Raw genomic sequence first — 24,124 nt, forward strand, 5'->3', positions numbered from 1 at the left:
CTTTCTTTGTTTTGGAAAAGTTAGGTTTCTACAGAAAAAACCTATATTTATACTATTTCAGAAAACTTTTGAAAAAGGGCAAATTTGTGCTGAAATAAGGTGGAGCGTGGGTCGCGCTCAAGAGCTTGTAAGTCACCAAAGGCATGAGTGCGGGTCACTCCTTGCCCAGGTGTAAATGGAGCGCGGGTTGCACCCTTCACACCAGAATGAGAAAACATCATTTTTCTCTACAATTCTCCACCTTGGTGAGGTTTTAACACATAAAACCGAGCCGAACACATCCAGCAAGAACACATCCATCTAGAAACTCGCAGTCCATCCTCCCCTAAGGGCCATGTCCATAAAGGGCTTTATCAAGCATGTAGGATTTGGAGCAAGTCCAAACAGTGTTGGAACTTAACTCCGGTGACAACCTTAGTCAGCATATCAGTAGGATTGTCATGGGTGTCCACTTTCTCAAGTGCTACATCACCATCCTTAATGACATCCCGTATAAAGTGATAACGGACATCAATATGCTTGGTTCGAGCATGATGAACCTGGTTTTTCGCCAAATGAATAGCACTCTGACTATCACAATGCAAAGCAACACTGTTCTGCTCAATACCCATATCATCTAGAAGACTTCGAAGCCATGCATAATGCCTCTTTCACTGCCTCATATACTCTACCTCAGTAGTAGATAGAGCAACTGTATCCTATAGTATAGACCTCCAACTAACCGGTGCACCATGCATCATAAACACATAACCAGTAGTCGATCGTAGTCTATCTAGATCACCTGCATAATCTGAATTCACATATCCACTGACATAACAAGTGCCTCCACCATAAACTAATCCCACATCCAAGATAACCCTTCAAGTACCTTAATACCCATTTCACTGCCTCCCAATGCTGCTTCCCAGGATTAGCCATATACCTGCTTACAACACTAACTGCCTGTGAAATGTCTGGGCGTGTGCATACCATAGCATACATCAAACTACCCACTGCATTAGCATAAGGAACATGTGTCATATGCTTTTGTTCCTCCACTGAACTAGGAGAGAACTAAGCTGAAAGCCTAAAATGCCCAGCCAAAGGCGTAGAAACCGACTTTGCATTCTCCATACCAAAATGCGAAAGTACTTTCTGAAGGTATTTCTTCTGAGATACAACTATCCGTCGATTCTGCCTATCTCTGTCAATCTCCATGCCCAGTATCTTCTTGGCTCCACCTAAGTCTTTCATCTTAAACTCAGAGCTAAGTTGAGATTTCAACTTGTCTATCTCCACCATGCTTTTGGAAGCAATAAGCATGTCATCAACATAAAGTAGGAGATAAATGAAGTCATTACCACAAAGCCTACGAAAATAAACACCACAATCATACTTACTTCGGGTGTACTCATGTTGCATCATGAACGTGTCAAAACGTTTGTATCATTGCCTGGGCGATTGCTTTAACCTGTACAGTGACCAATTCAATTTCCATACATGATCTTCTTTCTCAGCAACGACAAACCCTTTAGGTTGTCTCATATAGATCTCTTCCTCCAAGTCCCCATGCAAGAAAGCAGTTTTCACATCAAGTTGCTTTAACTCCAAGTCGAAGTGAGCAACTAAACTCAATAACACACGAATGGACGTATGTTTGACCACCGGGGAAAATACCTCATTGTAGTCGACTCCTTCCTTCTGTGAAAAAACCCTTTGCTACCACTTTTGCCTTATACCCATCTTTGTCGGACTCGGAAAGGACCTCCTCTTTCTTTCTTCAACACCCATTTATCGCCGATAGTCCTTTTGCCCTTTGGCAATAAAACTAGGTTCCATGTGTGATTTTATCAAGAGATTCCATCTCTGCTTGCATAGCTACCAACCAATCTTTGTAATGAGCATCTCTAATGCTTCTTTGAAGCTATTTGGCTCATCATCTTCGATATTCGGTGCATATGCCACTAAATCCACGACCATAGTGTTTCATCATTTCTTCGTGCCCATACTTGTGCACTTTTTAACTTGTCTCTTTGGCCTGTGGTCACCACTACAAGTTCGGATGCTCTTGCTCTTCTTCCTCCGTTGTTGTGTGGTTCCATGATTTGGTATTTCATCATGATCTAACCAATCATCTGGCATCAGACAACTCAAGCTCAGTAGCTTGAACTTCTATAGACTCACCATTCTGCCTAGCTACTTTCGGCTTACTGAAAGATAACATGGAAGTCTCATCAAAGGTAACATCTCTGCTGACTAGGAACTTGTGGTCTTCTAGACACCACAATCTGTATTCCTTTACCCCATTTGCAAAACCTAAGAATATGACCTTCTTAGCTCTAGGATCTAGCTTGTTTTCCCTCACATGGTAGTAAGTTGTCGATCCAAACACTCTCAAAATACTATAATCAACTAGGTTACCTGACCACACCTCATAAGGTGTCCTGCAATCTATAGTTGGTACTGGTGACCTATTGTATAGGTAACATGCCATGGACACTGCATCTGCCCAATACTCTTTGCCTAGACTGGTATTAGACAACAAATATCTCGCTCTTTCAAGCAAGGTTCTATTAATCCTTTCTTCCATTCCATTCTCATATGGCATGCCCCTTATTCAAGGTCCGGGCAATTCCCTATCATTCAAGACAAAACTCTTGGAAAGGTCCATAGGTATACTCGCACTCCATTGTCGGACGTAATGTCTTTACCTTCCTATCCGTGGTGATTCTCAACCATTGCCTTCCACTTCTTAAATGTCTCAAACACTTCATCTTTCGATTTCATCATATACACCCACACATAGCGTAGTATGATCATCAATGAATGAGACATAATAATGGTTACCTCCCTTTTGAAGCCACCACGAGGGTCCCCAAACATCCGTATGCACATAGTCAAGGATGCCTGTTGTCGTGTGCTTGCTTGACTTGAACTTGACTCTGCACTACTTCCCATAGATGCAATGCTCACAGAACCCCATACTTGGCTTCTTCAAATTCTTCAAGAACCCTCGCTTGCACAACTCAGACAAACGTTTTTCACTCATATGCCCTAAACGCATATGTCATATCTTAGTGCACTCAGAATCATTACTACATGCACTCACTGCTACATCGCCTATCACCCTACTACCTATCAGAGTATACAAGGTTCTATGTTTTTGACCCTTTATAACAACTAAAGAGCCATTAACAATATTTAGGACTCCACCTTCGCCCACAAACTTGTGGCCTTTGGAATCCAAGATACCAAGAGAAATAAGACTTTTCTTTAGCTTAGGAACATGTCTCACATCGGTTAAAGTCCTCACTACACCATCATACATTTTGACCCGTATAGTTCGAATTCCTACCATCTTACAAGTAACGTCATTACCCATCAAAATGGAACCACCATCAATGCTCTCATAAAAAGTAAACCACTTTCTATTCGGGCATATATAATAGGAACATCCAGAATCAAGAATCCACCTTTCGGTCATATAGTCTTGTGTGGACACACAGAGACTGAACTCATCCCCTTCAGAGCCTGAAGCATAACTTGCCTCAATTTTTGCCTTACCTTTCTTCTGACCATCTCTCTTGTTCTCTTTCTTCGGGTGAGGACAATTACTTGCATAATGTCATTTTTCATTGCAATTGTAGCACTGTACATGTTTTAAAGACTTCTTTGACTTTGACCTAGAATTCTCATTGCTTGTCGAATTCTGTTCATACGAATTTCCTCTTGCCACTAGCCCCTGTCCTGCATCAATGTTATTCTCAACTCGTGTCTTCTTCATCAACTCATAAGAAATAAGCGCAGTTTGAACTTCGTCGAGATCTACATCTTCTATGTTCATAAAGTTAGTCATTAGATGCTCATAGCTTTCTGACAAAGAGAATATTAAATATGCTGCTTGATCCTCATCATCCATATTCATGCCAACATTCAAATAATCTGCTAGGCGTTGATGAAACTCACTAACGTGCTCTTGCATCGTTGAACCATCCACCATTATGTACCGATAAAGACGTTTCTTAAGGTACAACTTGTTAGTCATGCTCTTGGTCATATACATAGACTCTAGCTTGAGCCAAATACCGGCAGCAGTATCTTCTCCCATCACACTATACATAATCTCATTAGCAAGACACAACCGGATTGATGAACAAGCCTGTAGATCGAACTCTTCCCAATCATCATCACTCATACTCACTGCCTTAGATTTAATCTTCTTTAAAGCCTTATGCAAACCTTGTTGGATGAGGATGTCCCTTACTTGGATTCTCCAAATCCCAAAATTATTCTTTCCATTAAACTTCTCTACTTCAAATTTAGCATTTGACATCTTGGGAGCCATTTTTTCAAGTTACACATAATAACCCAAAAAAAAAACTTTAACTCAGGAATTTAATCGAACACTTTGTCTACACAAATTTCTAGGTAGTAAACCTACGCTCTGATATCAATTGTTGTGAATATAACACTGCGGAAACAACGTTACCCACTACAATAGATCAATCATATACAAGGATCGATCCTTCTTACTAGACAAGACTTCAACACCCTCCAAAGTAATCCCAACACTTCTCAATATCAAATAACAAGTATCTAAAGTAAAACAATTAATATAAAAGAAGAACAAACCACAAGACGAGATATATAGTGGTTCGACAATTTGTCTACGTCCACACTGCGAGTTTCAAGCTTTACTAGATGTCCGGAGTAACAGATTACAAGTCTCTCAATTCACTCACAAAGAATGAACATTCAACTCACAAAGAATTGCTCACTTATAATCTCTCTTTTTCTTTGTTTTGGAAAAGTTAGGTTTCTACATAAAAAACCTATATTTATACTATTTCAAAAAACTTCTGAAAAAGGGCAAATTCGTGCTGAAATAAGGTGGAGCGCGGGTCGCGCCCTCGACTAGGCAAAGTTGAGCGCGGGTCGCGCTAAAGAGCTTATAAGTCACCAAAGGCATGAGCGCGGGTCGCGCCTTGCCCAGGTGTAAATGGAGCGTGGGTCGCGCCTTCACACCAGAATGAGAAAATATCGTTTTTCTCTACATACAAATTATCTATGTAGTGGATAATCGAATGGTATCGGTGTTAAACCCCAACACTAAGATGATACATCATACATGTTAATCCAATCCATGTCTCACCTATGCCTCAAAGGCACACCACTTAAGCAGCTTGAATGCGTTGACGAGGGAGTTCTATTACCTCTGTTTGAGACAACTATACAAGGGAAAGGAGCTTCGTTCACTGTATTCCTATTGCTATAATGCTAGGAATCAGCAATATAAGACGCAAAGTTCCCAATCATAGTCACAGAAACGGTTCTAATTATGCAAAGAGTGCGTCAGCCAAGCGTGAGATAGCATGTCAGCAATTAAAAGAACGATATCTATCCTACTACGAAGAACTTTTCATATTAATTTGTCCACCACAATCCCAACATCACAATGCTCCAAAGCCCACCACAAAAGTGCTTTCAGACTAAATTGCAATGGAATAGTAGTATCGGTCTATCGGGCACGCTTACACATTAAAACCAACTACCCCAGACTAAAATAACATAAAGTTGTCAACCTTTTTCTAGTGCTTGACGCTCACCTCTACTACATCCATAGTAGAGCACTTCTTCAAATCTTTCTCAGTAGCCAAACACCTCGGATCTCATTCGAAAGTCAGATAGTTAATGATTTCAGCACACCCATCATCCTCAAATTAAATTATCTAGCAACCAACAAGTCAAGGTCAAGAAGTTTTTCGTATATGGACCTTTACATGATCGGTTTTATGTTCTACTTCTTCACTTGTGGTTTTTGCAAATCTGACATTCCCATTGGGTATCAGGTAACACTTCCAGTTCCTTCTATGTACAATGTGACTTTCTCAGGGAGAGCTTTTTTCATGGAGACTGGAAATGAAGTACCTACTTTTAAGGTTGCATTAAGTGTTGAAGCTGTGAATGGGGAGTACTCATGTTCACTCGGCGTGTTTCTTGGAGACTTCAAAGTATGGAATTCAGGACATTTTTCACAGTTTGTTGCAAGAGAGATATGCATGCTGGAACTAACTAAATATGGAGATTTGCAATTAAAGGATTCCAAAGGTGGTATCGGATGGCGAAGTGCAACTTCTGCACAAGGTGTCGAGGTAAGACTTCAGAGTGAAACTCCCTAGGAAACTACTTCAGTTGATGATAATATGTTAAATGATATGCTTAGTTTTTCACTGAAAGTTTGAACAATGCACAAAGTACACCTACACAGCTAATTTGTCATGATATATATTATTTTTATATATATTTACATAGCCATTCTTCCTGATCATGAGCTGTTTTTATCATGAAGCAGAGACTGCAATTACTAGAGACAGGTAATCTTGTTTTGAGCGACGCGATGAACCAAATAAAATGGCAGACTTTCAATTTCCCGACAAATGTGATGCTATGGGGACAGAGACTTAGCATCTCAACTCACTTGACTTCTTTCTACAACAACTCAATTTTGTTCTTCTCCTTTGAAATTCAGAAGAACAAGATAGCCTTGTACTTGAATGCTGGTACGCTGAAATACTCATACTGGGAATTTAGACTCCCTAACAACCGAGACATAACGTTTGCACAACTGGGTTCAAGAGGACTGAAGCTCTTTGATGGAAATTTTAGAAAATTCGCACAAATCTTGTCGACAAGACATGAACCTTTGAGAATTTTAACTATAGGAGAAAACACGGGGAACTTGAAATTCTATCACTACTCACCTTACAACGGGACATTTGAAGAATCCTATGAGGCAATCCATACCACATGTGATCTCCCCTTAGCATGTGGACCTTACGGTGTCTGTACGTTCCACAACCGTTGTACATGTATCCAGTTCTCAAGAAAGGTATACCGTAGAGAACCGAATTGCAACGAAGCATTTTCCAGCGAGTTCTGCACCAGCCGCAGCCCAGTTGAGATGGTTGAAATAATGGGTGTTGATAGTATTTTGAGCATTCCTCCTCAGAGAGTTAATGTTAGCAAACAGGAGTGTTTGAAGCTATGTATTCATGACTGTAAATGTGCTGCTGTGTTGTACTCTGTTACTGGAACTGCCACTATCTTTAAAGAATGTTTCCATTATGGATTAGTCAGGGGTGTAAAACAGGTGAAGCAAGGAACTGGATTGAGTTATCTGGTTAAGGTCCCAAAAGGACTTGGTAGAAATAATAGAAAGAAATCTACTGTGAAAAGATGGCTCCTGCTTGTAGGAGGGGTGGTCGATGGGTTGATAATCCTTCTGTTGGTAGGAGGTTTTGGGTACTATATTTTTGTAGTTCGGAGAAGAAATAATCCATAGCGATTGAGAAATTATTTCAAGAGGAATGCTAGCAGGTCAGTCACTGTCACTACAACACAAATTTTGCGTTGGGATTCTTAGAATCAAGTACATTTTTCAATCTCAAGACAAAAAATTGTGTTTTCAGCGCATGGCGTGTATCTAAAACTTGTGACTAAGCTCTCTATGACTTGCGAACATGATAGAACTCAGGCGTGTTCATTGGAACACATTTAACTTCTGAACCCTGAGCAATCTTTACAGTCAGTAACACTGTAGACACATTATGCTTGACCAATATCTAGTGCCAAGTTCCATTCGGGCCATTGAAAATGAGAGTACACAAATAAAGTCTAGTATTAGATGTTACAAATGAGTCTCCGTCACTAATTAGTTAAAGGTTAATATTATGGTACCTACGAATAAATATCATTAATCCGCCAATAGATTTCCAACGAATATACAGGTTCCAGAAGAGGTACAACTCAAAATATATAATTATACCATGGAGACGAGGCCCAACAAAAATCATCTGCAGTCATGGCCTCCATCCCCGTCATAATCATCATCACCACTAACCTCTTCTTCATATAACAAGTCTTCATTTCCGAATTCGGATCTGAGATTATCATATGATTGATCATCGGAACTTCCAATCTCAGATTCTTCACAGGATGTTCTGCTCTTGTCTCCGTCATCTTCATCTTCAGAAGTTTCCTCATCAGGATATTCATTCAGTGGATTATCTTCAGCTGAATTCCATAGCAGATCAAAAGTATAAAGTATTAGTACAGGATCTTGAATTTTTACATGAGATAATAAACATAGTTGATTATTAATACCATTTGAATCGTCACTTTCATAATCAGATTGCATTGGTCCATCATAGAAATCATCATCCTCATTTACTTGCACTCTGGATCAGAATAACCGGTATTAACAACAATCCATAACCAATTAGAGAAACGGAAGAAAGCAATATTAAACTCTTACAGCGGAAATGTGTTTAAAGAATTTTCATCGGTGGTGTTCAATTCATCCTGCACCGTATACAGGTCATAAACATAGTCATCGGCAGATCCTGCAGCCATTGACATCCACGAAAAACTTCCCTAAAGTGAACTAAATCCCAAGATCATCTTATAGATCAAAAACAGCACAATAAGTATAAATATCAAGATGCTTGGATGCTTATAAGACACGACAGACATGTCTTGGCAGTTTATGGCCTACTAAACTAAAACTACCAATACAATGCCAATATAACTACATAAGACACCTGCAAAGTCCTCCCTCACTAAACCTTGATCAGACGAAAAATTATCTTTTGTAACGAGCAAGCAAAATTGCAATCTTTCAAGTCTCTATTGAGGATTTTTTTTCTTAACCAATATGTCTGTAATTTACTTTTGTTTTTTCTTCTTTATAAAATAAAACTCAGAAACCTAAGATGTACACGGCCTAAAACATGCCTAGGTACACCATGCTTAGGTCATTTATCATTTTCTATCCTACCCAAGGAGGGAGCCAAAGTAAGTGCCTTTCCATACTAGCCAAAAACACCAACTATGGAGGACACAAAGACATTCAATGAAGATATCATAAACGCCTGATAACTCCTATCTGTTCCACTATGACATGATAAATAACTTAATCCTAGTTGACAGTTAATCTGATGGAAGAACAACATTGCCATTACATATATAAACTATATTAGAAGCAGTTCAGTATCACTGTCTAAGAAAACGAAGAAAAAAAATGTGTATAAAGATAGACACACTCCTACAATAATTCAAATGATAGAGTGAGGACCTTGATTAGACAAGTAAGACTGCATATCAGACTGAATCTCTTCAGCAACGCTTGGAAGAAACTCTCTTATTAGAGGCAAATAATTACAGAGAATTGTGCTCTCCTCCATAGATATATCTCTGCATCATCAATAGTGGACAAATCATAAATGAACACTGTGAAGCTGGAAAGAAGAAAAAAGAAAGAAAAGGAAAGAGAAAGAAGATAAGAAAAATAATTCCCATACTTTGGTTTTCCCATCTGGTGGGATTTTTCTTCTTCACCATCAACACGAACAACATCATAAAGATGACAAATTTCACGTAAACCATCATCAATGGTCTCTTTGCTTCCCTTTCGGCTGCTCCATATTTGTTCAAATCGAGCACTATTTGCCAGAAACTACCAAGAAACAAGTGGAACTGTTCAAGTCTCAGGAAATTGTAATATGCAGGTCTGAAAAAAGACCCTAACCCAGGAAATCTGTTACAATTGATTCTTATTTAGTTATCTATATGTATTACAGTTTAGAGACAATAAGTCTGTCTCCAAATGATCCACAGACTGCAGAGTGAGGAACACGAAGCATAAATGACCAAACAACACTTGTACAAATAGTCCAATATACACACCATGATACTTGCACTCAGGCATTTACCTGCCACTAATGCACCCATAAACTTTGTGCATCCTAAAAGATTAAAACTAATTGTAAACATATATCATATTGCTCATCAAAAAATGTGTTTGACGGTCCAACAATACAAACATTGTGATTGTAAGGAGCATAAAGGAAAATGAGTAGCTTAATGCAGTACCAATCCCAGGCTCCCAGCTCATGGGTTAAGGGGAAAAGTAAAGCAAAGAGAACTGTGACCCTCTAAGATTAACATTGCCAAAATCTCATGCCTGTGAACAGTGTCTAGGAACACTTTACTCCAAAAGCCCAAGCTGATGGAGGCACAATAACGTATGCCAAACATGAAATTGATCTTACAAAAGGCAAATTAGTGAAGTAAACACCAGAATACCCCAGGGGGGTAACACAGACTGCACAACACTCCCTTTCAAAGCTCGCGTTGGATTAGAGAGTGGAGACTCTTACCCGCAACCCTTGGGATCTATCACTACAATAACAAGTTCCATCTGACCAGGATGTCCAAGGACAATGTTTCCCAATGAAAGATTTTAATATAAAATTAGACTTACACCCTTCAAATAAAATTTTACAATAATGTACGTACCTCGTGCTTTTCTCTGGATTTTGACAGAAGCCGATCTTGTTTCTGCAGGAATCAAGACAGAATATATACAAGTGTTATTGCAAGAAAGCTAAGCACATTTTGATTGGCGGCTTAAAGACACCAAATCAAAATAAGCATTACTTTGGGGCTAAAAGAAAAATTCGTACTACCAGATTGCCTCCTAATAAACATCACAAACTTGAGCTAAGAGAAAAAGTTGTAATACTCTGTACAGTCTGTATTCCCATAACAGAAATAAACCAATAAACTGTGCCAACTGTCAAATTCAGATCATTAAGCCATAATGCAACATGATAGCATGATTTAACAAGAATGGAAACACTTAAACGATGTTTTCTAGATGAATAAAGAGGTAAATAATTAGAAATCTGCAAACTAAATTAGTACACAGCTGACAAAATATATTCATGCAAAGGTTATAAAATAATTTAGCCACTGTATAGCTTTGTCTCATCAGCCTCCAAAACCAATTAAGAAACAAAAGAGTGTGAGAAATTCAAACACTCGATGACTTAAATAAAGACTGGACTTACATTCCCTTCTTTAAATATGCGTTTTCGTTCCACGACCTTTGTTCTGACTTCAGATGAATCAGAGGAACCAGGCTGCAGAAAAAACAGACAATTATTTATAATATTTGCAGTTCCGTGTTCCACAGAAATGAAAACTTGAAAAATCCTTTACTAGAAAAGAACTTATTGCTGACCACAAAAGATTGCACTATATTAACGGTGGCATCTGAGCTGCTCACTGTCTCTAAATGCTGGACAAAAACCTTTTTGTTCTTCAGTTCCTCTAAACCCAAAAAAAAAAAACACACATTTCATAACTCACACTCCGTTATGAAAAACGCAAAAAAAAAAAAAAAAAAATGCTTCTTCATTACCTTTTCCAGATGAACCATTAAGTGAAAGTTTTCCAAAATCCAACAGAGGTCGCTTCAAAGGTCTTTCATTGATTTCCAACCCTGTGTAAAATCGATGCTCAGTAAAAAAAAACTATACAAGGCCAATAAAGTAATGAAGAAGGGTAGACTCACAAAATGCTTCAAGCGGAGATTGAAAAGCCTTCCTTTTGACCCTAACAACCACCGGCTTCACCTCATTTGATGAATACGAACTCTCACCAGTATCCGCCATAAAACTTTTCCTTCACCAGAATCTTCAGATAGATAATAATTCTGGGGTTTAAGAGGGGTTTTATTTTAGGGATAACGAGTAAGAATAGGGACCAAACGGTCAAAACTGAAAAGCTCAGAGCGCATGCTGTCGCCTGGTAAGACGCAAGTGCGAAGAGACCCAACTCTCGCTTTAGCGCAATTCTTCACTGCTTGAGTTATTCTTTCTACGGGACAAACTTATAGTGATAAACGTATTTGGTAGTTAGCGATATGGGACTATGTTTGTATTCCAGCTTTTTATGTATATGGAATATGGGGGCAATCTTGCACATAATTCATGTATTGTAGGAATGTATGATATCGAATTTTGTAACTATGTTGTATTCGGAGTGGATGCAATAAGTAGAGTGTAGTGAGATGTCTGATTGGAGTAAGAGATGTTCGATGGGAATGGAGTTACCCCATAGACTTGACTCTGGACTATGCTCCTAATTAGGATCAACTCCTGCTTGAGGTCACTATAACCTTTGGTAGTGTGCTAGGAACTGCAGGAACAAATATGATACTGGTATATATAAGTCCTTGTATTAACAACAATGTATCAAATCCTACCTACATTAATATCCATTCTCCCAAGATGCTCATAGTGAGCCACATCAGCAAAATTTTCAAAAAAGTTTTCACTTAACAAATAATTAGTTGGTTGATTACCAAGTTAACCTTATTATTGGTGTGTATAGTAATTTATAAAAAAACATTTTGGTCTTTTCAATTGTGTCTAAAATGAAAAAGTAAACACACGCATGATTTTCCTATTCGCCGTTAAAAAGTTGAAAGTTTCATCTAACTCTATCGTTTCTTTTCAATACAACCTTTAAACCCCTGCAACGTTTTTTACATCGATCAATGATAAGTGACTATCTCATCCCCATGACGCAGTCAGTGAGAATTATTTATTGGGGTCTTGGGGACCATATACACAACCAAACACAGGAAAAAGGCTCAAGATCTAAATCAAATTAAGGTATGTGATGAAAAAAAGGCTCAAGATCTAAATCAAATTAAGGTATGTGATGAAAAAAGGCTCAAGATCTAAATCGAATTAAGGTATGTGATGAAAAAAGGCAAGGTCAATATTTGTTATTTGAATTATTGTGTTCTCATTTTTTTTTTTTTTTTATTTCTTTTCTCTTGGTTAGTTATTTATGATTTTTAGTTATTTATTTTTTGTATCTATTTCAAAAACATGCATGTTATTGTGAGGTTCTTCTTTGTTTTGTTTCTAGTAATGATCTGACTATGTTTTGGTGTCCTTTTTCTATTTGAAGAAACGCTTATTGAGATGTATTGAATTTGGGCTAGAAAGAGCATACTTCTTGACCTTTTTTTTTTTTGTCATTTAATTGTTTTTTAAATTGATGATGAAGTATGTTTAAATTCTCCTTTTGTTTCTAATATATTTTTTCTAAAAACGTTTGTCTGTGTTATCATTTTTAATTTTTGATGGAGAAATTGGGACACTGGAGGAAATTCAAGACATGAGGTGGAAGTTCAGTGGGCAATGCTACCGAGCAATGGTGCTCTCAAAGTGCTAAACATATGCATATTAAGGTGTTTATAACAATATTATAATTAAGAGATGGAATAGGAGACAACAGAGTGGATGACAAAATTTCTTAGGATTTAACTTTTCAAGCTCTTCCGAACAGACAATGATACATACCATAGATTGTTGCAAAGGTACGTGTTTAGAAAGGGAGTTGCTATAGTAACTATTTTGTCATTAGTGAAAAATTTGGCATCGGGTGAGCTATTATATAGGGATATAGCTAATCTGAATAAGCATTAGCTATAAGCATGACTTATTGTGGGTATTTATTTGCACCTGCCTTGAGATATCCCTGGATCATTTCTCCGCGACAACAGTGCAAGCATTGGGTAGTAAGATAAGGAGATACACCCTGCATCATGAAAACCAAATGGCTAAAAAATATGGGATCACTAATTATCATGTACTTACCTCTTCTAACTTTTGGTATTCACCTGTTTAATATCAATAAATTTTAGCCTTGGGGCACTTTATTACAGTTTAGGCTATGCATGCTCCTAGGCATTTCTATGCCATAAAACATCTTGCATTCATTACTTTTCACTTCTTCTAATACAATTGCTGCTACTATGCAACTCTAGAAGCAAATTTAAAGAGTTGGAAAGGGAATTTTATGCAAGCTTCATATATGTTATGCCATCTCTGATTTTTTATTTTATTTTTTATTTTTATTTTTTTTTATTAACAGTGGTATATCCAAGAAATAAAGTTTGGAAGCAGTGATTGTATGGCATGCAGCTTGAGAGGTAACTATCAATATTTCATCCAATATTAAATCATTTTATTTTCTGATTTTTATAAATTTATTTCTTAACCTCTTCCAAATGAAATTTTGATTTTCTAATAAGAAGTGAACCTTGGCTACAGTACAAGTGTAGTTTTCTACCGAATTTTCATCAATAGTTTTATGTTGCACACCATCAGGTTTTGCTCAAGGATGGGAGGGAAACGTGTCTGCAAGTGTGAGACCTTATTTACCCATTTTGACATTGTACATTCTATTTCCTTAAATCACAAATTGAGTAGTTATTATAAGCTTCCCGCCTACCTAATTTATGTCTTCCACGATTTAAATATCGATAGTGTTCTTTGTTGAAGCTCTATTTGAGACCGCCATGGTTCTATATTTCAAAACTGTAGAAATGGTTCTTTGATGGGTATTTCCGTAGCTTAGACTCTACATTAATCATTTAAACCAAAGAGTAAATTGAATTTTCTATCACACTTATCATAGTTGATGTTAATTGCTATTGTTTGAAATGCTTCCATACCTTTGTTGGTTATTGTCATGAAAATGTTATGTATCTTGGAATGTTTCTCACGCATTATAAACTTATGGAATGGTAGGAAGAATCTTAGTTTTACTTTTTATTTAAATAAAATTACATTAGACCTCAAAATCTTAGACTGGAATATGTATGGAATTCTATTTTCATTTGTTAATGTAACTTCTATTTCTCATCAAAATAGTATTATATTATCTGACTTCAATTTACTATGTAAGATGTTTGCAAGTGATCAGTAACGGGCAGTTGAATGCTTAGCATTTTCTGAAGCTCTTAGACATTGCGATAGCTTTTGGTTGCCCCTCCTAATAATTAATAATATAGATTTTTGCTTTCTATGAAAGTTTGATTTTTTTCCCCCCTATTCTTTAGTCATATTAGTGGCTATTTTTTTTATGTGATTAGATGGTTTTAATTGTGAGTTTGACTATTTGAGAAGTTGTCTCATAGAATAGTTCCATTAGTTTTGACTAGGCACTTTGTTACCTATGTTAGGGATGTCGGTCAATATATATAACAGTGACAAATGTGATAATCTGTTTACTCTTGCATTTAAAATTTAAAATATTGTTTTCATCAATAATTTCAGCAACTATAGAAACTTAAAGAGTTGAAGAACCAAAGACACTCGCTTTGAGGCTCTAGAAAAGTTGTACGGTGATTTGAAACAAGACCATTACAAGCCAACAACAAGCAAAGTGAGTCCAACGTACCCTGCTTAACAAAATATTATGGTTGTGATCTATATGATATATGTACTTAGAACTACCACTAAATATATTTATTTGGATTTGGCAATATATTAGATATTCCATTCAAGGTTTAGGCTAGACATATTGGTAACAACATAATTTGGCACAGATACAAAACCGACATGTACACAATATGCATGTTTGTTATATATATATAAGCACATAGCTTAGATTTTTTGTATAGACTTTTGAATTGGTGTGGTATATTGACCTTCTTTTGGCATTGTAGGACGAGTGGTAGAACAAACTCTAGGGATGCAAAGATCAATGGTTAATCACATGGCCACTTTCAAGGTGCACAATAGATATGTTCATGGTGCACAACGAATTGCAACTATTTATGGTCGTACAAGTACCAAACAATGAAGGATCACCGCAGAAAATAATTATATTATGTGGTATACCATAGAGAGTGATTAGACTATGCAGATAGTTTTTTTGTATGAAAAAGCAAAAAAAAAAATGTACACTTGAATGAGTTTTTGGAGTATGTGAGAGTTTAGGACTACTAATGAGATCATTTAGTTATGTAAATGTATTGCTCTCTATGTGAAATGTGAAAGAGAAATATAAAGTTGAACGTGCGGAATTTTGTCGTATTTTTGTGTCTATTAATATTTTTGTGTATCTACTTATCTACTGGTATGTTCAATGGCAATGACAGTTTATTTTTGTGTTTTCAATGATCATCTTCTCTTTACTTCTTCAAACTTTTTAGTATTCTTTTAACTTTATGTTCTTTTCAAGGCAAGTTAGAAGTTTTGCAACTACTCTTCAACAGCAAATATCTCCTCTTTCACCAAGTTACAAGCATCACAACCCTTACATTATCTTTTGTTTCAAGGATGGGATTGCATCACACAATCACTAGGTGAGGTTCTTTGGCTAGCTATGAATAAATAATAGGAAAATAAAATACCATTGATTGATATAAAACCATGTTAAGTTCTTAGTGATGTCCACGTCTTAAAAGTTATAACTCATGTAATTTCCATTCACTGAGAAACTTTGAATACAATGGTTTGCTAACATTGTTAAATAACATGTGAGAACTTTCTTACTCTTAAAATTGTTCTTTAATAACATTTATTTTTCTCTATTGTTATGTTAACAAGTTTGGAATTAATTTGAAAGGAATCGAACTTATAATAATCTTCAGTTAATTATATTTATAACTTCATAATGTTGCTGTTTCGGCAAAAGCTAACGTTAGGAACTATATATATATATATATTAGCTTGTATATGCATATGCACCGGCTCTTTTGAAAACATGTAGATTTATTTTAGAAAATTGAGACTATCGTTTTAGTCGCTAACCCGTTTTAATTTTCTAACAAATTATTTTTAATTAAGTTTTAAAAATCCATTTTTTCAATTGGGAGAGACATCCTGTTTTAATAGGAGAAGGATTCTCACTTTAATTAAAAGTGCTAGAATTTGTTTTAATAGGAGAGGAATTCTCATTGTAAAAAAGGATTTCCGTTTTCAAATAGGAGAGAAATTTATGTTTTAATAGGAGATGACGTGGAATTTTAATAGAGCTTGAAAAATACCCCTTGTGGGAGTTTTAATATTAAGATATAGATATTATACAAATGGGCTTAACCACATCAACCAAAATTAAAAGCCTAGAAATTAACAGGCCCGACCACAGGTCTGGCAGCATGGCTAGTAACTACAAGTAGTAGACTACGTACAATTGCAAGTAAGACGACAATCCTTTGATGTTAGATCTTAAAATGGGATTGCAAAAATTAAGACTAGCTAGGTACTTCCGCATAAAGACACTTCTAGGTTTTAAGAGGGGTTTTCGAGAGGATGGGAAACTTTTAGAGGGGTTTTAAAATATGATGAGTAAGAATAAGGATCAAACAGTTTAAAACCAAAATGCTCAGAAGCGCAAGCTGTCCGCCGTGTAAGACGAAAATGCAAAGAGACCCAACTCTCGCTTGAGCGCAATTCTTCACGGCTTGAGCTACTTATTCCACGGGACATATTTATAGTTGAAATATGTTTAATAGTTAGCGATATGGGACTATATTTATTTCCGAATTCCGAACTTTTATGTAGTATAAGTCTATGAAGTGTGAGGGGTATATATAAGTTGCAAGAGGGTGACAATAAATGATTGGTGTGCAAGATTAGTCCACTTCCTAGTGAGCAATAATTAATGTAATGTATGAAGTTATGATAGCGAATTTTGAAACTATGTTGTATTCGGAGTCGATGCAAGGTAGGTATCTGGTACGGGGGGGAGGGGTATATTTGCAATGCGAAAGTGGAACAACTCTCTTTGAGGGATGGCTATGTTCTGTAGGATATCTGTTTCACAAAGTAGACTGACTCTTGATAGGATCAAGTCATGCTTGAGGTCCATCATAACCTCTGGTAGCGTAACAAGGAACTGCGCGCAGCAGCAAACAAGATGCTGGCGTAAGTCGTCCTTGCATTAACAACAATGCATCAAATAAGTGCAAGTAATTGACAAACTTGACAACCGTACCATTGCAAGTAAAACGACAATCCATTGATGTTAGATCTAGCACTTCGGTACTTCAATCAGCATAACAACACTTTTGTGTCCCAATTGTGTGTGGAGAAACTTCTCTTAAAAGTACTATACCAGAAAAAAAATTCAAACGTTCTAACCTTCTCATACCCAAAAGCACTATTATTACCAAATTCTAGCGACACTCCTGTAACGTTGATATAAGCATGTTTTCCTTCAGACCAATTATAACTTAAAATACACACACACAAATCAAATTGAGTTGACCGCGTTTTTTTTAGTGTATTTGGGGGAGACTCTAATTTCAGTGGGGGGAAATAAATCTTAATTGGCTCATCTAGTAGGGGTAATACTCGTTAACCCAATAATAATAACTGAATATTCAAAAAAGTAAACTTTCGTGCCCAAAATATAGAAATTTACTTTACAATTTTGGAGATTATTCAATTAATTTTTGGATACTAAAAATGAAAAGTGTGTTAATTATTTTCCTTTTGTTAGCTGATTCAAATAAAGAATATTATTGACACCAAATTATTAGTAGCTCAAATTCTCATTATAAAAAGGTTGGAATGCTCAATGCTATACTTGCTTATTGGAAAAGAAGAAGTACGTGTTTGAATCAATGGCTTCCAGCAACTTGCTAATTGTATCGTTGTTAGTCCTAACCACTTATGTAGTAGGAGGGAAAGCATTGTCTAAAGAAGAAGATTTGGAGTTAGAAAAGCAACTCAACAGTCTCAACAAGCCACCTGTGAAAACCATCCAGGTATTCTTACAATTCAAACTTAATTATTTTCCACGTGCCATTAGAAAAAAAAAATGTCACAAAATAAGTAATGGTATTCCATGATTTTCTAGGAAGAAAATGGCGACTTATTTGACTGTATTGGCATTAACAAACAACCTGCATTTGATCACCCTTTGCTCAAGGATCACAAAATTCAGGTACGCTCTATCCCCTATTCTAGTTTCTTTGTGATATATATACATAACTTGATCAAACTGTGCATGCATATTATCAAAATTTTACTGAAAAGTACGTGATACCGAAATAACACTAATTAATCTTGCTATAGGACCTATGCATGCATTTTTATTTGTGTGATCTGGCCAGTTAGACATGGAACTAACCAACTGTTGAATTCTATGTTAGTGGTGATGCTAAGAGAGTTGTGCCATTGATATATTAAAGAAACCAAGAAAAATAACAGAGAAAACTAGAAATTGATTAGGGTTAGAGAGTTTTTGTATTTAAGATATTGTTCTCTACCCAGAATTACATACTTATACTAAAACTAAAACATGATAATATAAACTACTAGATATGGATGTCTACAGTTATAGAAACATGAGACTTTCCATATTAGACATATTCTAATACTGATATATTCTAACACCAACAATGCGAGTTTGTTATGTAGATTGCCCCTCCATTCATGTGGAATAACAGCCTCAATCCAACCATTATACATCCAATAAAATCATTATAGTATCAACAACTACTTTAACATTAAATGAGTCTTTTACTCTATTTTACTCTCGATTTAGATGCTAGTTAGTTATTGAGTTTAATTATCCAATGAATATGAAAACAAGTGAAAATTTTAATTATCCAAGGAATATGAAAAAAGTGACAAGTTTCTGTCCAAAAAGACATCCATTCATTCCTCTGCATGTCTAAATGCATTATATTAATTCCCCAGTTTTAAGTTACATTCTGTATTTTTAAAAAACTTCCTCGAATAATTACTTGATTATTACTTGGTTGTGACTTAAGACTTTCCACAAGTGTATAAATCAAATAATCATCTATCTAATTGGGAATTCAAAAAGCATCCCATCCTGTACATTCATGGACATGTGAATTTCAGCTTTGTCAGTGGGGCATTGCATATTAATGATAAGATTGATTCTATATGTTGTACATTGTATTATATTAGTCACAAATCATCCAAGAACATATGATGAACTGATGATTAACATTTGATAGATTTCATATACTTCTGAAAATCTTTGTGAATGTAGCTGAGACCTAGTTGGTATCCGAAACCATTGGTTGATGTAACTACATCGACAAAACTACAATCGACTACAATGGTAAAAGGTACGACATTTTGGTGTCCAAAAGGAACGGTACCCATTCGAAGGACTCAAAAAGAAGATCTTATAAGAGCTAAGTCTTTCTTAGAGACATTTCCTGCGTTTCCTACTACTACTATTCAACCTAACACGCCCGGGACGCCACGTTCCTATGTAAGTTCACTAGATTTTCTTCCAAAAATATAATATTGGTCCTTTGCTGTTGTTAAAATGCAGTAAATTTGGTTAGAACTAATCAACTTCGTTTGGTGTTCAGCAAGCCGCTATCTTTACAAATTATACAACAAAAGGTTATTTTGGCGTCGGAGCATACATCAACATACACAATCCTAAAGTAGGACCTCAACAGTGGAGTTCAAGTCAAATATATATCGCAAGTGATTTTCAAACTACGTACGACTTCGACGCTTTAAGTGCTGGATGGGCTGTAAGCATTTTTACAAATTCCCTTTGAATAATGTTTATCTTATATCTTGCCCATTTGGAAAATGGTAAATAATTTAAAAGATAGACCATTTTTCGATTTAATTATTAACAAAATATTGAATTATAAAAAACACAACATTTTCCTTTAGTATAAGATATAGAATAGTTCACTTTATATGCTTTGAAAATTTCAAGAATATAGATATAACTTACTAATTTGGAGACATGTTTGATCTGACTCAACAGGTATCTCCAGAGATTTTTGGAGATGACCAAACTCGATTATTTATATTTTCGAAAGTAAGTGCATGCTTTCATATTATGTTAGTCTCAGTAACTGCGTTATCATGCATGTACTATACATCATTTAGAATTTTAGTTCCTTAACACCTGCTTGAAGATCCTAAATGCAGTTTCTCTTATTTCACAGGCAAATCGAACTTTTTGCTACAATCTTCTTTGCAATGGTTTTGTACAAATTAACCATGAACTTCCCATTGGTCATCCTTTTTCAAATATTTCTGTATATGATGGAGCTCAATTTGATCTTCCACTCTATATCGGGAAGGTAATATACTTTTACCATTAAATATCATTGTAAATAAATTGGGTAGAGGGGAAGTCAAGATATTTTTCAGAAGGGCCAAAATATACACGTATGTACATTAATCAAGAGGAAGTCTCAAAAGAAAGCTTATATACTAAACAAACAGAACAAAAGGTCATGATTTTTGCAGGGATGACCTTGAGGCCACGGAGATCATTAGATAAAAAAATTAGTTATTTTGAAACATTCTATACTTCCCAAAACTATTTGAAGAATAGATGCATGTAACACTAATTAAAGACTAAAAAGTCTTTAAAGTTTAATGCCCGAGACATAGATTTAGAGGTTAGAACTTGGATATTATTTGATTTATGGTAAAATGATCTCTCTCTGTATATATATAGTCTAGATCGTCCTCACCAACAGTTTTACCTTAATCCCATGGCGGTTTTTTCAGTTCATACTTAATTATTATTGAGATCTCCTTCACCTAATTCCATATTGATTGTCTGACATAAGCTCGATCTACTTAGATGGATTTGTATCCAACGCAATTAGAGGCAATAATTATTCTTTATTTTTCTTTAGTTGAACTCTTTGTTGCTAGATAAACGTGTACTCATTTTAGAGTTCGACATTGACACATTGTCCAATGGAAGTGATGAGCCTTTCCCCAGCTTATCGAAAACGAAAAGAAAAAAAATTGTCCAATTTTATTTTATTTTTCAAATTAATATTTTATTGATATATAAAGAAATCAAAACATTCATTTCCTTTTTGATAAAGAAATCAAAATATTCTTTGAAGGGTTAGAATGGTCTAAGAAATGCATTGAAATACACACAGACAATTGTCTGAACTCTAGCTCAAATCGTAATACAAACATATAGTGTCTAGTTAGGGGGTCTAAAAAGTTATGTTATATTCATGTGCGTGTGTGTGTTGGGGAGAGCTGATGATCTGCAGTTCACTGCGATATTGTAATTAATGTAGACAATATTTAAAACATTTTACGGTGATATACATTTTAAATTTTGTTCTGACTTTATTTAGGATCCAAAGACAGGGAACTGGTGGTTGGTAAATACATACCACAACTTCAATTATGGTTATTGGCCAAAGGAATTGTTCCCTAGTTTAATGGTGCCTGCACCTTTCCTTGCCTGGGGAGGGTACACAAAGACCGGTGATAATGAAACAAGTCCTCCTATGGGGAGTGGGTATTTTGAATATAGCGGCAACCATACAAGCTACTTCCGTGCCCTTATTGCTGCCAATGTTAACTACGAAATCACTTTGCCATACTCAAAATTTGAGATGGTTACAGATGGGACACCTTGCTATATCGTGGGTGCTGTACAGTTCGACTTTAAAGAGGATATTCATTATAATTTTGTGTATGGAGGACCAGGAGGAAAGTGTGGTTGATGATAAATTTTTGATGTAATAATATTTCCTTCTATTGAGAATAATTTTTCTAAGGAAAAGCTAGAACACAAGTTACTTGCATTGATTACTCCAGTTATTAGACGGGTGTAGCCCAAAATCAATATAAATGAAGAAAACCGTTTTTCAGTACAGATTTTCATTCAAGGCATAGAGAAATTATATTAGTAGCAACAGCCAACAAGAGCAACTATTTAATGCGATCAATTTCAAATTTGGTGAGTGCGGGCACCTACATATTTTTCTTTGTCACTAAAATAGATCCTTAATTAATTGACCTTTCTGATCCAATGACGCCAATCTCTGTGGTTCTTGATGTCATTGCGTTTGTCATGGCCGGACTCATGGGTTTTGCCTTTTTTTTTTTTTTTCGTTGAAAACATGTCTTATAAAATTCAAAACATAATGGGTACAGTACTGCTGTCCAACAAAAAGCCGGGGAGAGAGTTCAGATCCTGATATCTAGAAGTCCGCTTGGCTAGCTCATGAGCTTCACCATTCACTTGCCTACTAATCCAACTAAACCTACAAAAAGTGAAAGTCTGGCATAACTCCTAAATATTATATCTAATGGAATCTAGTTTCCAATTTATCAACTGGTGCTCACTCAAGTTTTGTGCAGCCAAAATAACTTGACGGCAGTCTCCTTCAAACAGAACTGATGTGCTTCCCGTGCTCCTAGCTAGTTTAACATCCACTTCCAGTTCCACCATCTCTGCCTCTTCTGCAGACCCAGCTTCAAAGAGCCCTGCTCTCACCATAGTTCCTTCTCTATCCCAAGCCAAAGTCCCTGCTACTACCTCCCTTGTTTCCCTACAGAAGGCCGCATCTAAACGGATTAATACAGTATTTACTTCCACAATAGGAAAAATAGGATTGTTTTTCTCATCAAGCCAAGTCTTAGAAAGGTAAGAGTTTGAAGAAACTACTCCCTGAGGTTCTCTATATGCTTCCAGGCTCCTGTTCCACTGAGCATAGACCCTTCTCAGCAGGCTATCTTTGTTGGGCAATTTGCCCTCAAACTTAGCCTTATTTCTTACTCCCCAAATATCTTGTAAAATATGAGCTGCTAGCAGCCCTTTTTCTACAAGTCCTTGGTCAGCTGTTTGTGTCCACCCTAGGAAGACATCCAGCCAATCTCTTATAGTATGGTCAGCATGTTCTTCAACTTTAGCCCCCAACTTAGAAGCAAACCAAACCATTTTTGTCCACTCACATTGGAAGAAAAGGTGGATGGGTTCTTCTGGGGCCGACCAACATAAGGGGCAAATATGGTCCCCCTGAATATTTCTACTTTCCAACACATCCCCGAAGTATGTTCATATACATCTTCCAAAGGAACATCTATGTGTTAGCTGGCATCTGCAATCCCCACAGAGTTTTGATACTCTTGGTATTGAAAGATGAGGTACCTCCTTGCCAATTAGTTCTAGTGACAAACTTATAGGCAGATTTGACTGTTAGGAGTCCATTAAAGGTGTGCACCCATCTGATCTCATCAGTAGCCCTACTGTTAGGTCTGATCACCACTTGTTTGATCATAGTCACTATCTCAGGTGGAAATAGAGACGCCACCTTTTGATAGTCCCAACTTGACCCATCCCTTAGCATCAGGTCTCTTACTCTTAGATCCTCCAGCTCAGGTCTGGTAGGCAGCATTTCTTGCAATGTTATAGGGGCATTGTTTTGAAGAAGCCAAGGTTGTTTCATAGCTTTCAATCCTTGTCCCCTTTATTTGGGTTTTGCCTTGTGTGAACTCATTAGGGAGGTCGTTTTCTCACATTTGGTCTATACTGTTGAGATTTAAATCTAGTGAGAAATATGGAACTTGATTATTTTATAAGTAACTAGTATGGCGACCCGTGCTACCCACGGACTTTTGTAAGGTTTTGCAAAAAAAAAAAAAAAAAAAAAAATACTAATAGTGCAAAATTTCTTGAAAAAACCATGAGAGGCTTGAAAAATCAT

The 24,124-nt window shown here is 36.3% G+C and overlaps 3 protein-coding genes and 2 long non-coding RNA genes across 6 annotated transcripts; 4 read left to right on the forward strand and 1 right to left on the reverse strand.

Moving 5' to 3' along the window:
* Window positions 1-5,388: 5,388 nt before the first annotated feature.
* LOC147490101 (D-mannose binding lectin protein with Apple-like carbohydrate-binding domain-containing protein) lies at window positions 5,389-8,144 on the forward strand. 2 transcript variants are annotated; one of them, XM_086572950.1, is made up of 2 exons: window positions 5,389-6,131; window positions 6,329-8,144. In XM_086572950.1, exons 1-2 carry the CDS (start codon window positions 5,748-5,750, stop codon window positions 7,319-7,321), a joined length of 1,377 nt encoding a protein of 458 aa, XP_086429076.1. In that variant the 5' UTR covers window positions 5,389-5,747; the 3' UTR covers window positions 7,322-8,144. The 2 variants fall into 2 exon arrangements, with proteins under 2 accessions (XP_086429076.1, XP_086429077.1); XM_086572951.1 differs by having other exon boundaries at window positions 6,332-8,144.
* LOC147490102 (RNA-directed DNA methylation 4-like) lies at window positions 7,702-11,684 on the reverse strand. The gene is made up of 10 exons (XM_086572952.1): window positions 11,396-11,684; window positions 11,243-11,323; window positions 11,063-11,151; window positions 10,890-10,961; window positions 10,336-10,377; window positions 9,339-9,493; window positions 9,113-9,231; window positions 8,294-8,381; window positions 8,143-8,216; window positions 7,702-8,052 (listed from the first exon to the last, which is right to left on the reverse strand). The coding sequence occupies exons 1-10, from the start codon at window positions 11,493-11,495 to the stop codon at window positions 7,829-7,831; spliced, it is 1,044 nt and encodes a 347-aa protein (XP_086429078.1). The 5' UTR covers window positions 11,496-11,684; the 3' UTR covers window positions 7,702-7,828.
* A 2,044-nt stretch (window positions 11,685-13,728) lies between these two features.
* Window positions 13,729-14,120, forward strand: LOC147490103 (uncharacterized). The gene is made up of 2 exons (XR_015200808.1): window positions 13,729-13,831; window positions 14,010-14,120. It is a non-coding gene; the product is annotated as an uncharacterized LOC147490103 (long non-coding RNA).
* An 889-nt stretch (window positions 14,121-15,009) lies between these two features.
* LOC147490104 (uncharacterized) lies at window positions 15,010-15,722 on the forward strand. The gene is made up of 2 exons (XR_015203276.1): window positions 15,010-15,069; window positions 15,353-15,722. It is a non-coding gene; the product is annotated as an uncharacterized LOC147490104 (long non-coding RNA).
* Window positions 15,723-18,259: 2,537 nt separating this feature from the next.
* Window positions 18,260-22,138, forward strand: LOC147490105 (protein neprosin-like). Its single transcript, XM_086574801.1, has 6 exons — window positions 18,260-18,403; window positions 18,496-18,582; window positions 19,663-19,890; window positions 20,410-20,463; window positions 20,594-20,731; window positions 21,764-22,138. The coding sequence occupies exons 1-6, from the start codon at window positions 18,260-18,262 to the stop codon at window positions 22,136-22,138; spliced, it is 1,026 nt and encodes a 341-aa protein (XP_086430927.1).
* Window positions 22,139-24,124: the final 1,986 nt, after the last annotated feature.

This window comes from Coptis chinensis, chromosome 7 (assembly GCF_015680905.1).
Source record: "Coptis chinensis isolate HL-2020 chromosome 7, ASM1568090v1, whole genome shotgun sequence".
Taxonomy (NCBI): domain Eukaryota; kingdom Viridiplantae; phylum Streptophyta; class Magnoliopsida; order Ranunculales; family Ranunculaceae; genus Coptis; species Coptis chinensis.